Source organism: Anser brachyrhynchus, assembly GCF_964034855.1.
Source record: "Anser brachyrhynchus genome assembly, chromosome: 8".
Taxonomy (NCBI): domain Eukaryota; kingdom Metazoa; phylum Chordata; class Aves; order Anseriformes; family Anatidae; genus Anser; species Anser brachyrhynchus.
In genome coordinates this window covers 28,943,283-28,960,393 of record NC_137702.1, presented here as the reverse complement: position 1 = coordinate 28,960,393, position 17,111 = coordinate 28,943,283, and the positions used below count along the sequence as shown (strand labels likewise).

The 17,111-nt window shown below is 34.7% G+C and overlaps 1 protein-coding gene across 4 annotated transcripts in view; it reads right to left on the bottom strand.

Moving 5' to 3' along the window:
* Nucleotides 1-17,111, bottom strand: part of COL11A1 (collagen type XI alpha 1 chain) — a 139,770-nt gene that overhangs the window by 24,911 nt on the left and 97,748 nt on the right. For all 4 annotated transcript variants that reach the window (XM_080602393.1, XM_080602390.1, XM_080602391.1 and 1 more), the window contains 8 exons: nucleotides 11,906-12,013; nucleotides 10,519-10,626; nucleotides 9,404-9,457; nucleotides 6,907-6,960; nucleotides 6,082-6,189; nucleotides 3,398-3,451; nucleotides 2,408-2,461; nucleotides 2,251-2,304 (listed from right to left, as the gene is read on the bottom strand). In XM_080602393.1, the coding sequence (XP_080458519.1) occupies nucleotides 2,251-2,304; nucleotides 2,408-2,461; nucleotides 3,398-3,451; nucleotides 6,082-6,189; nucleotides 6,907-6,960; nucleotides 9,404-9,457; nucleotides 10,519-10,626; nucleotides 11,906-12,013 (594 nt within the window). The remainder of the gene's footprint in view (nucleotides 1-2,250; nucleotides 2,305-2,407; nucleotides 2,462-3,397; nucleotides 3,452-6,081; nucleotides 6,190-6,906; nucleotides 6,961-9,403; nucleotides 9,458-10,518; nucleotides 10,627-11,905; nucleotides 12,014-17,111) is intronic.

The window sequence follows — 17,111 nt, the reverse complement described above, 5'->3', positions numbered from 1 at the left end:
GGATAACAGAATCTGCTTTCTGATTGTCATGGAGTGTTGAGGTAACAATATATTTTTACTCCAGAGGATTGTTTCTATTTGTAATTGTTAACAGGAGATTTTTCTTCCCTATTTTCCCATTAAACTTGTGTATCCTTCATATCCTGTATGACCTGCATGCCCCTCATTCTGTGACAGTTCGATTAATGCAATGTGCATCTTTCTCATTTCCATGCAATGGAAAAGTATAAATCATAAAACATGAAATTTAAACAAACCTCATACTGTAGATACCGAATATTTTCTCATAGAAGCTAACGTCAGCATGATGACCTCACTAGGACCAAAACTTGGCCAAATGTGAATATTAAGTTTGATAAATGGAAGAAGATATGACTACCCAGATGAATTCCAGAATCAGATAATTAACAGATTATCAGAATTTTAGGGGCAATATTAACATACGCTTTAGAAAGGACACTTCTAAAAGGTGAAGTTGCCTTTAGAAACTGTGGTATGTTTAATTAGACACACTTAATTTTGCAGTGATCTTAATGAACGATCCCTCTTAGTACTTAAAATTAATTTGCTTCTGTGATAAAACATATTTTCAAATATGTCTGGTGGATGGATACTTCAGGTCAATAAGCATTGAGTATGCTTTGTAAGAAAATTCATAATCTTCATTTCCTTATTATTTTCTGAACAGTAGTTTTACTTTCAACTGATGTAAACATCCAAGGCCCAGTTTTGCAAAGTTTTGAGCAATTTACTGGATATTTAGAACATCTGTATGTTAGGCCTTTGATATCAAATTAGAGATCAGCATGTGCTGATACATTCTGGTTTTCCTCTTTTTCTTAATTATAAGCAGAACAAAGAGAATAATTGCTGGGTGGAAGCTGGTTTTAAGTGGTTCTGTTTGAGTGTAAGTCTCAAGACTTTTAGACTGCTCCATGGAAGATACAGGCATTAATAATGCAAGGCTACATGCACGTTTGTACTGCAGATTTCTTTGAACATTTAGGCCTTCATGTGTACAGCAGAGGAACAAACAAGCTAGCTAAAAATACATGGCACTAAATGTGACAAAAATTGTTTATAATTTGACAGAAGGGGGCTTTGTATTAATGATAAAATATCTCCTTCTACTCCTCAACAATGACAGGAAGGATGCCAAAATATTTTTCCAATCAGCACTGCATTATATTATCTACAGTATGATATATCTCCGGGGGGGCGGCGGGGAGCGCGCGACACAGGCAGGCCACAGCATGCTGACATAATAATAATATTAAAAAAAAAAGGAAAAAAGTATGTGGGAAGAGGAGGAAAACGGAAAGGCTTTGGTTTTGTTTAAAAGCGTGAACAGTCCACCCATTGCAGTTACACCATGTGATGTGAGTGACTCAACACCAAACTCCTCCTGACAAAAACAACTCTCCATTATTGCTCAGCTTGCAGAATTCATTAAATGGAACTGAAATTAAGAGGAAAGGAGTCCTAAGTAGGAAAACAAACAGTCATATGCTACAACTTGAGAAGGAGGAAGAAAGTAATTAGAAGAAATAAAACCTCCAAAATAATATACGTGGAAGCTTCTCTGTATGAATGCAGACAACACAGGAAATAAGCAAGAGGAAATAAAAATGACAACCAGGGATACACAAATGTGAATGTCATGTTGAATTAAATTTAGTGGGATGATTGTTGCGATTCTAAATCTGTTTGCCAGATTTTCAACTAGCATAAATCATTTTCAAACCTTTAACTTTATTGGAACTATATCTATTTCTATGAGGAACAAACACATTGATGCTTCAGTTCTGCTTCACCTCACAGATATGTTTACCACAGATCCATTAGATAATATCTTATATTCTTAACCTTCCAGGAAGAAGGCTGCATGATATTCTAAGCCACAGCAGTATAAAATAAAAATAATACTGTTGTAGCCAATTGTGTTACTTTAAACTATGTAACCAAGGAAATCACCGTAGCCTTACTTACTAATCCTTCCAAAAACTACATCTTCTCCCCCAAAGCTCTTGCCTAATACTTAAATAATTTTGTGATGTAAAATGTGAAAGAAAAAAAAAAACACAACAATGGTAAATCAGCCATTAGAAGTATAGCTTGATCACTTAATAATTATTAATGAAAGATGTTTGGGAACTGTAACATATCTGTATAGCGCCAAAGAAGAATAAAAATATGTATTCCTATTCCAACGTTTTCTCCTTCTAGGTATGACATAATCAACATTCTCACCTTTTCACCAACACCTCCAACAGAGCCAATTGAGCCTGGTGGGCCTTGGGGACCCTGCAATGATACAAGATGTTATTCCAAATACAGTTAGCCCAAAAATATTGCTTATTACTGAATTTCAAAAACAATGTTAAGAGAAAAATAGATTAATTCTTACATCAGCTCCATTAGGACCTTGTGGACCTCTTGGACCTGGAGGACCAGGTGGACCCTGTATCAAAGAGACAATTTGGTATATTTAAAATCATAAAATAAAAGTCCAGTGGGGCTTCTTTGGCCAACTATAAATAATATCCTCAATCTGTAAGAGACTTTTAATCTTCAGAGTGCTATACCAACAGCAGGGCTAGATTGCAGCCCACTGCATGAGTTCACAAAAATATTCAAGATATATAGCACATGAGCTGAAAATGATCTAATGATTAGGAATCATGAGGACTGGTTTCCCTGTGCATTACCTACATACCCCTTCCACTGCACAAAGACCTCAGAGTAGCTTATCTGTCTGGTAGCACCCATATGACCGTACTGTACCATGGTGACTACAGATGGGCAGTAAAAAAGCAGGCAGCCTTGGCATAAGGTGTTGGAGGCACACACAAAATGTAGATAGCTTGCAATTCTGTCAAGACCAGCACAGAAGGCATTATGACAACAGCATAAACAGTTGAAGAATGTAGTCTCAAGATGACCCAGAGAAACAGAGTAAACATAACCAAATAATGTTTACCATCTTTTGGCATACAATTACAGTCCAATGGAAAAAGTGCCATTGATCTCTGATGCTATGGTACAATGCCCTGAAGTTCCTATTTCAGAAAAGCAGTTCCAAATTCTCCAGTGCAGCGGTGTCTTTTCTCTTTCTTTCCTGACCCTGCTTGCCACTATCCTGTCAGGCAAACATGGCATTTGCTTTGCTACCTACTTTTCAGAGTATTTTCTTAAGTTATATAAATCTTCATCTTAGAATTAAGATGGATGCAGGAAAGCAAAATAAATCCCAGAGACAGTTCAAAATGCACAAATGTTTCATGCTCGGGAAATGAATTCAGGAGTAGATTATCAAATTGTGAGCTACAAAGAAAAGACAATATTATAGGGATGACACTCATTGCCCCCAGAGTGACCAATGGGGACAAAGTCTTACCATTGGGCCCACATCACCATTTTCACCTTTTTCACCTGGTGGGCCAGGCAGACCCTGAAACACAGGGAAGAAATATGAAAACTATTAGTAGGGTATCTGGAATGATGAGATATAAATCAATATAAAACAATATATATACACGTGAAACTTGGACAGGGAAGGGGGGAACAAAAAAAAAAAAACACCACTATTTGTAATAAATACACCTATAAACAAAATGAATTTTTAATATTACAGCAAATGTATATGTAGTCCTGGGCTGTTTAAACAAGGTGAATCAGAAAATTTAAAAAAAAAATAAAAAAAATGAACACACATAAATGCTAGGGTGGCTGACTTGAAAAACAGTGTCATCATTATCCAAAACCCAAGTGGGTGTTTGGATAATTTGATTTATGCTATGATACATATATATGTCAACAAAACATGATCAATGCAGCACAGTGAAGTGGCATGCAAAGATGTCTAAGCTACCTCAGTATTGGAAGCCGTAAAACTGCTTTAGCAAGTTGTCCAGTGGAGGTAATGAATCCTGCTGAGAGGCATTGCATTGCGTTATGCAAACATTCTTACAAGCAAAGTGTCCAAGTTTGTCTAGTAACAAACATCAAGAGAAGGAAACTGTAGATGATGCTAATACTGATACCTAGCATAATGTTCCCCCTGCTAGAAACACTATCACCACTAAGCTGGACAATCCTAAATGTAGGGTACTTGGCTTCTCTATCAAGCCAAGGAGTCCAGTAGCATTATAGTGATTTGCATTATATTAAGGTCTGGTTTTAAGTTTCATCTCCAGGGTTCTGCTGCTTTCAAAGTATGTATCAAAATATTACCAACCAGATTGGAAAGGGTAACTTGTCATCTTTGCTGCAAAGCTGTATAAAAATTAGGAAGTACGAACATAACCAACACTGTATCTATTTCTCAGCTGCCCTTCTACTTTGACACAATCTGAACTACAGAAAGACTTGTTAAAATTCAGAGGTATACCTTTTCTAAAAATGATGTATGTCTCTGTTGTCTACTACAGTGGAAACTTGGCTGACCTGTCAGTGCCTTGTGGTTGTTGTGAAAGCTTATTTACTATTAAACAATCAACATGAAAAAGCCAACATTAACTCATCAGATAATGCTGGTTCTTTTGTTTGTTTGTTTATCTATCTATATGTATGTATGTATGTCCATTGCTTGTTTTAAAAGTTGCAATCTCAGGTCCTGATTCCGCTAATTGTTAATGTAAATATTAAATTTAAAGCACATTTTATACTGTTTGCAGAGGCCATATTTATGAAACCTTAAAGGCAATTAAACATTTAATTGATATTTCTGTCTTTGAAAATATTCTCAAAAGCCACTCAGTGAACACCTAATTCTAACATTGAAAATCTCCAACTGATTTCAATTAATTGCTATTTCATTCATTATTGGACACGGTATTCTGGGAGTCTTTCCAGTTCCTTTTGGTGAGATGTTGTTGAGGTGCTTGTCATTTTTATATTTCAATATTTAAGTAAAATTGCCATAAACTGTGAGATAACTTAGATATGTCAGTAGAGTTTTTCAGATTTTCTTGATTTTCTACTCCTTTTGTTAGAAATACCCTTCTTTAAAAATACTATAAAATATATTTTGAACAGTAAAGAAATTCATAGTTAAGGTAATAAATATTCAAAATAACACATTTTCACTTTTATGAACAAAAATACTTTTCCTTAATGCCCAATTTAAGTACTATCACTAGAATTTAATTGAAATAAGTGTAATAGAATTACCATGGAATATTATATATAAGAAAGAGAAAATTACTCCTCAATAGTTCATTATTACCATGAGAACTGTATTACTTGATAAAAGAAACTCCTAATTTCTCAATGGTACTTCATTACAATTAGCATTTTGGTCCATGGATCAACATACATAAAAGACAATCAGAATCAGAAAAATAATTGCTCGCTTTAAGTCTCAAGCTAATTGATTTTTATATTTATGTAGCTTTGTGCTGATTAAACATAAAATGGGAAGGTAGAGTATACTAGTCTTTCCAAAAACATCACCTGAAACAGTATCCTAAATCTGAGAAAAATAAAAAGGACAATTTCACTCTATAAAATGGTAAAAACCAACAATTCATAAGAAAATTTAGGATTTTTTTTTTCCTGATTGATGTTTTTGAGGGAAAGAAATGTGAAACTATAGGTATACTGCTAGTGATGGCAGCAGTGTATAAACTGCATTGAGTTCTGCTAATCTTTCAGAACACAAATGATGGCTGCAATGGTATCTCATTGAGAAACGCATTACATTGCCAAAACCTATTTTGAAAATGCAGCAAATGATTAGGACACATTAAATACTCCCCCAGGTTGAATCTTTTCTTTAAAATGTGTATCTCCAGTAAAAAAGTGCTCTTGATAAAACAGAAATTGTTTGAGTCAATAAACAAATGAATTACTGAATGACATTCTAAAGCCTACAGTTGCCAGGAATTCAATTTCAGAGCATCCTACCAATCTTCTTCAGCATTAAATCTGTTATTTGTGCATGAACTGTACGAATATGGATTCTTTCAGTTCTTACTAACTGATACTACCATGTATTTAATAGAAGACAATACTCATTCAGTTTCTAACACAGAAATAAGGCTTCTTATAGGTGGAGGGTAAAACATTAAATAAATTTACCTGCAATCCAATGGGGCCTGGGGGTCCAGGGAAGCCTCGAGGTCCTTCGTCACCTTTTTGCCCAAACATCCCTTGCTGACCTCTTGGGCCTGGCTCCCCATCACCTCCCTATTTGGAAAGAGCAAAAAGCAAATATATCACAGGTCTGATAACAGAAGAAGCTCTTCTGATACCACTGGCAAAACAATTAAGAGAGGGTTCAGAATCAGCCCTAATATCTTTACAAATGCGTGTACATCAACTTGATTGAACAAAATCTGTTATATCAACAGAATACCAGCATATGTCTTGGTAGGTCAAACAATACTACAAGTCTCACAAGAATTTTCCCTGAATACCTCTTCACTTTCACATCTGCATAAACTTTCTAGGTATTGAACACCTACATATTAGTAAAATATGAATAGCACATAGCTCTACCAACATTTATGGCAGAAGAATTCAAAACTTAAAAAAAAACACCTCATTTTGGTACTTGGTGTATTTTAAAAAGAAATTCTCTCTTTTAAATGCATTTAGTATCAAACTGATTTTACCATGGACTGTTATAAAAACATCAAAAAAATTGGCTGAAAGGATGAGCCCTATTCATTACTTACACTATTTCATTTTTAATAATTCCTTCAAATTATGTCCTGCTGCAAATCAAGTAATAGATGTGCAAGCTTGTTTATAATAAACAACTGAATGTAAGGACACAGCAGTTAACAGTGATTTGAAGTCTCTTCCTGCGCAAGGAGCACAAATTACCATGCGCTTCTCAGAACTTCTAAGTATCAGATGAGTTATAGGAATATTGTGGTTTACTCTGAACAAGCTACTTACAGCTATACCAGGAGCACCAACAGGACCCTGAAGTCCTGGTGGACCTGGAGGACCCTGCAACAACAAAAGGAAAAGTTAGCAATTATGGCATCTGGAATGAGATTAATAGCAAATCTATTTGCATGATCAAACACTATTAAATGTTTCTACATTTCTCCATGGAGAATGTAGTATTATTCACAAGTTTTTTCCATTCAGTACAAACAAGCATTGTTTATTTAGTTCTCAAAGGCTCAGATTTTTGTGTCTATAATAAACTTTAAACTGACATTTATTGTAAGCACTTACAATGTTTCAGAATATTTAAAATAGACTCTATGCAAAATTGAATGATGAAGATGAAGATGAAAAATTGAAGATGAAAACTATTTTTTCAAAATTAAAAATATCAGACCTTTCAATGAGATTTCTGCAGAAAATGCCAACCTTTAAAGTATTACCTAACAATTCTCCTTTAAATAAAATACTTATTGTCTGAATTAGATTTATGAAATCGTAAATGTTTTTTTTTGTGACAGCACAAAGTTTATTTTGACACCTATGAGGCATGAGAAAAATCTAACGTGAATGCTAAGTTCTTGTTGAGCACTGGGATCCACATTCCCTTTGATATTAAATCTTTTTTTCATGAGAAGAAAAAATATCTCTGAGAAGAACTTAATCTTTTTCAGTCAGGGAGATTAGGAAAAGGGACTTCAGAGCCCATTTCTTTTTTGGGGTTCTATGCATATTTTAGAACATCTTATTTTCTAGGGTGTTGGAAATTTCAAGCTATGTATTCCTTCTCTTTTATTCTGAGCTCCTTTTTTTCCTTTCATTTTTCCTTAACATATATATTACATATATCATGGCAAAAAGAGAAGCAAAGCTTTTTAGCCTGTATTGTGACATATCTAAATTAAAGGACTCCTAGGAATGCTCCTATAGACTGGGAGGGTTACCATGAGGAAGGGAATTAGCATGCACGACTTTTAAAATATTGGAATGCCCTTATCCTACACACTGTAGGATGCTTCTACCTCTTCCTTCATTTTATAGGGCCCAGAACAAGACATATATATTTTTAACCTCATTTGATACTCATTTTGATGCAAAATATTGTTTGAAGCTACTTTAATACTGACTAATGAGAAGTTATTTGGACACATGCTCAGACTCTCTTTTCCACTGCTCTGGAGGGCAAAAGGAGAGAGACTGATCAGAACTGCAAGAGATTATGCAAGACTAATTTCAGTATGAAGCAGGATTTGTTCAACAATTTGGTTACATGTATGTTTCTTGGAGAAATGCGTTTTATAATACAACTGCTCTCTCATCCATATATATGTTACAGGGCCTTGCAAACAGTTTATTATTAACACTTGTGATTTGATCTAATACAATAGGATTGTGAATAGTATGTATTTTCAGCCCTGAAAACTGCAGAAGTAAGTCTTTCTCACATAAATAGTTGAAAAAGACAAGCCTATCTTTAAAAACAAACAAAAAAAAAAAACTTGTAATTTTTCTGCACATTTTGTCTCAACATTTTTTTCTACAAAATTATCGTAAAACTGTGAAATGCTTAAATTTGTATGCATAGTCCCACAAAACATCATCTAATTCTATGGAAGCCATAAATTTGCTGCAAATTTTAGAAGCAATCTACTTTTATGATGCTCTATATGTAGTTAGTCACAATAAGCTCAGTGTTTTCAAGATAGTAAATACGCTTAGCTATGAATACCCCTGTGTTGACTTCTGAGTTTTGACAACTGTGAATGTTGGTGAAAAATAATATAAAACTGAATTTTGGGGTAAGAAACAAAACAAAACAAAATCTAGTTTGATTCTTTCTTGCTTCAAATTTTAAAGTAGGAAAAGCTTGGAAAAGGAAGTGCTGTAGAAATAATTTTGAAGTTCAAAAACTGCTCAAATGAACTCAGTAGAAGCCTAATTAGTTCAGGTTTACTGTTGGGCCTAGTGATAGTATTTGAAAACTTGTATAAGGTCTTTGCTCTTCTGAAATGTTGAAACCAGTTAAGTTCACTCTCCAATAATTAGGTATTTTTAAAATAATTTTAAACTGTGTTAATAAATTTCTCTGCTAAGTCTTCATATTCATCATTATGGCTAAGAAGCTAAAGTTGGGTGTGTCACATAATCCAGAGAGTCAGCTTAAACACAGTAAGACAATGTATACTCTTGGTCTTTCCAAGTTCAAATGCAGAATGGATGAATTAAAATGATACAGGAAGGGTGCTTAGGAATGTAGTTTAACCCATTTACTTTTTAATGATTCTGTAGGCTCAAGGAACATGATAAATACTAAACATTTATATTTAGTATTTAGTATATAAATAGCATATTTAGTATTTCTAATACTCTATTAAAACTCAACATTAATTTGAAGAAGCATTTTAAAATGTGTCTTTGTTCCTATTTTTTGAGGTGGCAAAACTATATGAATACCTTTTATTTATGAAAAACAAAACAGACAAAGGATTTTGCTACTCACATTTTCTCCTTTGTCACCTTTACTACCTTTTTGACCCGGTTCACCAATTTCACCCTGTAATTGAAAGTTAAAAGTTAGTTCTTGTTTAGAATGGCCTCCTTCACATTTAGCTGACACCACAATCACAGTATCTTTAAATGTTCCATTTGATACGATTACTCTGTGTTGTGTGCTTCAGTTTCAAGTGTAAAGGCCTAAAGGGGACAATTCTGCATCATTCAACAGTATGTCATATTAATCCAGATATTAACTTTTATACTGCAAAGGCCCAAAAGATGTAGCTTTGAAGTATAGTGATACTAAGTTCTAAATAATGGAAATTGTGTTCCTCACCTTTAATATGAACTTTTAACAACAGTACAGTGATTTACAGGCTTATCTAACTGTATGTGACTGAATAATTTTTTCTTACTGCCATGTACAATATTTCAAAACTTTAATATGATTCATATTGCTAGGAAAACATGTCAGGAAGAAAAGTTTCTTTATACAATTTAAAAAAAAATAAATCACAGAAAATATTATCTGTGGGACAAATAACACTATAGCATTATAAAAACAAACCTCAAAGTCTTTACCTATGCACTATGTTAACTAACAGAACAGTGCTAGATCAAACAAACATTCAAGATGATCCTGAAAGGTGCTGTGTCCTAAATTCTGCCAGAAGTTAACAGAATATCTCTGCTGCAAGTACATTTTTCTAACAGCCTCAACCTATTACAAACGGTTCTAAATCACCATCCATTACTGAGAACATTTAATCTTACTCATTCCATAGACCAAATTTCTAAAATAGGCAAAAATCAATTTTGACATCATGTGACTTGAATTATTTTGCCACACTTTAATCCTTGTTCCTTTGCCAGGAAAAATGTTATTTTTCTAGCTCTTGAACACAAATCCCAGTCTGCTGTGGCATCTGTCACTCAGACATCTGATAACAGAAAATTGTGGTTTGTTTGTTTGTTTTTTAATTTTCAGTGTATTGGGGGAGTCTTAGGGGCAGGAATGAGTTGTTGAGTTGCTATATTTATTGTGAGGAGAGCTGAAACCAGAAAACTGTACTTACAAACCTTCTCACAGGTATATTAATGCCAGTTATAATGATTCACCTTGTCACCATCTTCGCCGGGAGAACCACTTGGACCAGCAGGACCAGGAAGCCCTACAGGACCTTGTACTCCATCACGTCCAGCTGGACCTTGAGGACCTTTTTCACCCTGGTTTTGAAGAAAAGGAACTGATCCACATTATCACAGGAAACGAACAAAGCTTGCACTGCAGTGAGTCACGTTAGCAATACGTAAATACAGTCCAACTCCACCCAAAAGATGTTCCAAGATAACACCATGTCCTCTATTCAAGTAGAAGCAGCAGTGAATTCAATGCCTATGTTCTCCTGTCTCTCACACCTTCTAGAAAATGAGTTTACCAATATTCACAGTCATCAGAAAACACAACAAATACAGAGGTCATCTCTGTAATACAAGCCTTTAAAAAGAATATATAAGCTTAGACATGCTGCTGTAACAACGAGATTACTAAATGAGTAAATTAATTCCAAATTAAAAGTTAAAGATGTCATAACTATGACATATGAGTGAATGCAGGTTCACAGCTGTGATACAGATACATATTTTCTGAAACCTGACTTCCTCAAACATGTTTTGTGAGGAATTTCAAGTAACAAAAGCCTCTGCTCTCAACAGTTGCTGCATTTTTTTTTTTTTTTTTACTATGCATTTGCTGCTGATTGTTTTGCCTTTTCTTTGCTGTGTGAAATGCAGAGTCCAAAAACATGATTTCATTTTAGGAAAGCATGTTTTGAGGTTCCACTAACTGAACTTAGAAAAACTAAGGAAAATGATATTACCTAAACATCCATAAAACTGACTTTGTAAATAATTCAAATTATCTGAATATTTCTCTAAGCTATATAAAACTCATTTGCGTATAAGTATAGAACTGAACGTGTACATCATAAGGTTATTATCAGTTGTTTCACATTATCTGAAATGCTCTCAATGTATTCAATGAGAGAAAGAAGGAAGTTCAAAATATTTATAAGGATATTACAAAAGAAACAAACTTAGAAATGAAAATGGCAGGATGAAATGACTGTAGTGTTTCAATAACGAGTACAACAAAACATTTTAAAAATCAACAGGTAGGAAACTGTAAACGGTAGAGAATGTATCAGAAAATTATGCTAAATAATAATGGAAGCTGAGGACAAATATACTTGTGCTCTACTGCAGAGTGGCTGGATACAAAATTTAAATGTAAGACTGATTTGAGAACCTTTCTTACTATAATCACTCACTGCTGCGATAATAACAAGTTTAACCCTTCTTGAGTGTTAGAGGGCATCACAATAAACGTTTTAGTATTTAATTAATTTGATACATTTAATAGGCAAATACCATAGTGGGAAAAATTAATGTTCTGGAATGAAAAGTCTGTGCTATGCCAGTTTAATATGACTCTGTGATTACTTACAGGAGCACCCTTCTCTCCTGCAGGGCCTGGAGGACCCTGAGGTCCAGGACGACCTGGTAGACCAATTGGACCAGCAGTGCCTGCTGCTCCACGTTCCCCTGGTGAACCCTGGGAAGAAATAAAAAAAAAAAAGTAAGAGAATTCTGATGTAGCCCTGATAGCTGTTGGTGGTATTCATAACTCAGGTCAACAATTCACGTCTTTTGCCAACAGTGAAGAATACCTGTGCTACTCAGTGAGATTTCACAGTTGGTAGAAGGGTGCACATTCAGCATGTGTACAATTACAGGCAAAAGCTGAAAGAACTAACCTGAAGTTTGCAGTTAATAGTTCTTCTTCAATACTAATTTGATTTTTTTTTACCTCTTCCTGTATTTGTTCATCATAATAGGAATGTGCTTCAGCCTGTTTTCAAGATCTTTTCTTCCTGTGAGTTTCCAAAATACATTAACATACTATCTTGATGAAAGAATACCCACCATACGAAAACACAGAACTAACTAACCTACACCACAATCCTAAATTTTCATCAGGTATTGTACTGTACATAGCTGCATTGATAAATATGTTTCTGCCTTTCAATTCACTTGTGCAAATCTCAAGTATAATGACTAATTTGATGTGTCATACAAAGGAGGATTGGATGCACTGGTATTTTCAGATAAGCACATATAAATTTTAAAACATTATACTGCAAATGAAAGGTGAAAAGAGAAGTGTATGTAGAAAAAACACTGGAACTGTGTATTCCAAAATTGTGTATTCCATAAAAAACAGCATGTACAGAGAGGTAGAAACATGATGGTCTCCTGCATACAGACAGAGTATGGAGAACGACAGAGCTTCTTGGTGCTTTTTTAGTACTGTCACTGGCTAAGAACTCTAACAGGAAATCCAGCTTTGCAAGTCTTGACATTAAGGATGTTGTACATCCTCCTCCTACTGCAATTCCAGTAGCTATGGCAGCAGGAAAAGAAAACCAGCTGAGTATTCTGTTCCATTATATTTGAGATATGGGCTAGTCTTGTGGCTACAAGTCTAAACTGTTTCACTAGCAGCAATACAGTTAACCTTGAAATTTGTGGACTTACTGGAAACTGAGAAACAAAGAGAACTGTCCTATACACTTCTACATTTTCATATTTGATCTTTTAAATCATTTACAATTTTTGTATCAATAGGGCACCATTTATTTATTTATTTTTCTGTACTAGCATTTCTCCAGCTTTTCAGCTTTACACTTATGGGCTAGTTTGTGACACTTTAAAGTTATTGATAATTTCACTTTCCCAACTGTTAAACAGGTGTGGTACATCATGGAATGGATAAGTAACAGATATTGTAGCCTGAGGCTCTGACTAGCCATTGTTTTCCACGTTTAAGCAAGAATGAATTTGCTGACTCTTGGAACACTGGAATCTTAAGGTGCTTTCATGTATGAGGTCCAATTTGTTCTTCTCCATGGCATATTTCTCCTGGACTGACTCCATTATTATAACTTGTACTAGTTACATAGTAAGGTGATTTTCCCTCTAGGTTACTGTGGCAGAATAGAGTGCTGAATGACTGCTCCAAAGAACAGAATGCTGAACAGTTATGCTGAATGTTTTTTTTTTTTTTTTTCTCTTCAAATTATCTAATTTATCAAATTAGATCTAATTTTGCATTAGTGTTCAAGCAGTATTTATACAGGACTTGGATGACTTTATCCTTCCATGTGCTTTTTTGAAAGTCTGGGTGGATGCCTAAGTTTGAATCCTATTTCTGTTATTTCACTTCCTACGACTTCAGTGAATTCAACAAGAACAATTCACAACCCTGCAGCCATACTGCCATGGTCTCTGATCCTGTCAGATCTCATAAGATAAACAATTCTAAGTCAGCTCATCAGTAGAATGCAAGAATAGAGAGGAAAAAATAGAAGGGAAAGTAACTCATGGATCTTTCTTACATTAGACAGCAGACACTACCAGTGGCCACAGTTTCTAGTAGCTCTTTTTACTAGGCCAACTTTTCACTTGCATTTTTGCATCACTTTTATTTGCCGTGCTTAAATTCCACATGAGGCATGAACAGAAAGTTTGCATTCTGTTTTCAAGGATCCTCTTATTTCTTTGTGAGAATGGCTGTGTAGCCTCTGATCAAAGTAAAACACATTACATTATAGTCACAACTCAGAAAAGTATTTTATGTTTAGGTCACTTCCACTATGAAATAATCATATTACCAAACTCCCTGTTAACCTGTGATCTTTCAGGGCTACTTACATCTTTGCATCTTCTTTTCTCATCTTTTTATCAATTTGTGGCTTTTTTTATTTTTAATAAAAACCTCTGAAGAATGGAAGTGAATGAAATGCTTTGTCATATATTTCTCTTATACAGACTATAAGCTCATTAGTGACTGTTTTTATCTTGCCTTCTGTGGAGAGATATGTAATTATAGATTTGTATACATTATGTGGACATAACAGTACTATTTACTGATTGTTAACAAAATGCTCAACAAGAGAACATTCCCATGACTGAAAAATTTCATCAGATAGAGGAAGATAGCTCTATACAGTTCAATGCTGATAACTGGGTAGCCTTTAGGTGGCAAATTCTGAGTCCAATTTGGGTATCCTATCCCTAAATTGGCTAATGAAAAATGACTGCTTGACATTCCAAGGAGCTTTCTCTCATCAGAATTCATCATTCCATACAGTAGTGTGAGAAGGGAATAAAACAAACGGAGGATGAAGACAGCAGATAAGAGAGAACTGTTAAAAAAGAAACCAACAACAACAAAACAAAAAAAAGGAAAAAAAAAGCTCTGAAGTGCATTCATGCATCTCTCTCTTTTGTCCAAATCCCTCTAAGCACGGTAATTGGCATGCACAGTATTTGGAGCAGTCATTTGTTTGGTATGCTCGCAGATGGATGTGCTAGCCAAATAAATCGTATAATTGACCATATATGCTAGTTAGAAGCAATTGGTATTGGCAGGGAATTGGAGGAAAATCACTCAGTGGCATGAACTCTCTTCCTCTTATAAATGGCAAATGAAGGTTCCATTATAATTACACTTCTGCGTGTACCCTCTATTGGCTAAAAATAGATGAGAAAATATTTTAGGACTACTTAATGTTCACAGTCTGCTATGAAATGTTGGGGAAAAAAACAAGCTTTTGCGGTTTAATTATGGTGCTTGCAGACGTACAGAAAACTGGTATTAAGGGCATCTATGCATCTTATTCACTGAAAAACAATTTCAAAACAAGAAGTTAGTAATTAAAGATGAAATAGGAGAAAAAAACACCACTGGATTTCTGGAGTACTTTCAGGTCAGCTTGGTGCTGTTTCTGCCTCAAGAGGCCTGTTTTGCACAACAGTAAACTCAAAGTAAATTTGTCAGAAAAAATATTTTTCCTTCAAGCTCTTTCCACTTTGCCCATTATTTCTGCTACAACTATATATATTTCTCAAAAAACAAAACAAAACAAAACAAAACAAAAAAACCTTGCAAATAATTCTGAGCTTCCTACGTGACTCTTTTATGACTTAGCAGGATGTGTGGCCCCAAAGGCATGAATTTGTAAAATGAGTCAGTTGGTACTGTGCTCCTGATACCGATGCTCTGTGTGTTTCTGGAGTAAACTTCACACTGACTCTACTCTGACAGTGAACTCCTATTAGCTGGCGTGTATTGCAAGGGCTCCTGGAATTTATTGGAAGGGCTCCTGGAATTTCTCTTCCAAATTAGTTTCACATGAAAGGAATACAGTTCATGAGCTCCAAGAGAGCTCCATGATATGAACCAAAACATGGTAAGTAGGAATGATAAAGATGTTCACCTCAGAAAGACACTGGTGTTCTAAACTAAAACACTAACAGACATACTCTATATGTAGAAAAACAGGGAACATTTGAATTTATGTTCAAACACAGGTATATCAAAATATGGACAACCATCATGAAACAGGGTATATGTTTTTTCCTCACTGCCTTTCATGACGCATATATATGAGAAACTATGATAGTTCTGACACAGTTAATGTGTGGACATCCTGTCTCGGAAAGTGAAGTGTGCTGAAATGTCAGGTATGCTTGAGCTGTCTGGTAACTGCATGCTCTTAAGAGTTCTAGTTCATTGTACCTGAGCTAGCCATCCACTTGAGAGGTTAGTCCAGCCTTACGGCATCCCTTAACAAAAAATGATAACACGACCTTTAGTTTGAAGACACTATTTTGGCCTATGCTTTCTTGATTTTGTTTCATCTTTTCTTCTAACAGTTCAGGTTCTTCAGATATAGTGGAGCAGTCATCCCTTTCGACTCTCCCTTTTAGCTTCCATTGCATTCCTAGTTATCTTCTTTTGATGCCTTTTGAGAATGTACATGTACTGCATTTTGTTAAGAACATCACAAACATATATTGATTTAAAGAACAGAAGCTTAAAGGCATAAGTAATTCAATACTTCATTTTAAGAATTAAAATTTTAGGAGTTAAAATTAAGAATTAAAGCTTAAATGTGTGCTACAGTAGATCTTTTCCAATAAATAAATCTAGTGTAGCACATCTAGATTCCAATAACATAGAAATAATACAAAAGCGAGAATTTTATACTGTGGGTTTTTTTTCCTCCCTGTTTAATGCATTCTAATCCCAGTATGAATTGTAAGGGTATCTGAGAGCTTTGTTACTGAAATACATAAAATTTCAGCTCCTCTATTACTTTTTTGCCTAATAGGAATAGCTGTGCTGACTTTTTTTTTTTTTTCCCCCACTTCAGTTGCACTGAATGGAAGAGAGAAATGAGTTGACAAGATGGTTGTCAAAATCTACACAGTTTGTGTTTGAGGATGAGTGTACCATTTACATCCAGTGCATCCCTGTAGAAGTTCCTTGTATGAAAATAACAGAGAACAGGCAACTTTAAGCAAGTATCCTATTTCAAGTACTTTCAGTGAATGCCTACTACAAATTGCAATGAAAGAGGCAGCAGATATATATATAGTAGTAGTCCAAACATGAAAAAAAATCTAAATATAAACAACTGTTGAGCACAGGACCATCTAGAAAAAACAAAACAAAATAAAACAAAACTACTCATGCTACCTAAGAATTATTTACGATTTTTGAGAAATAAGTACATAACCCTGCTTTTCTATCATAATCATAAAATGAATACCAACTATAACACAAAAAGTTGGCAAATAGATTT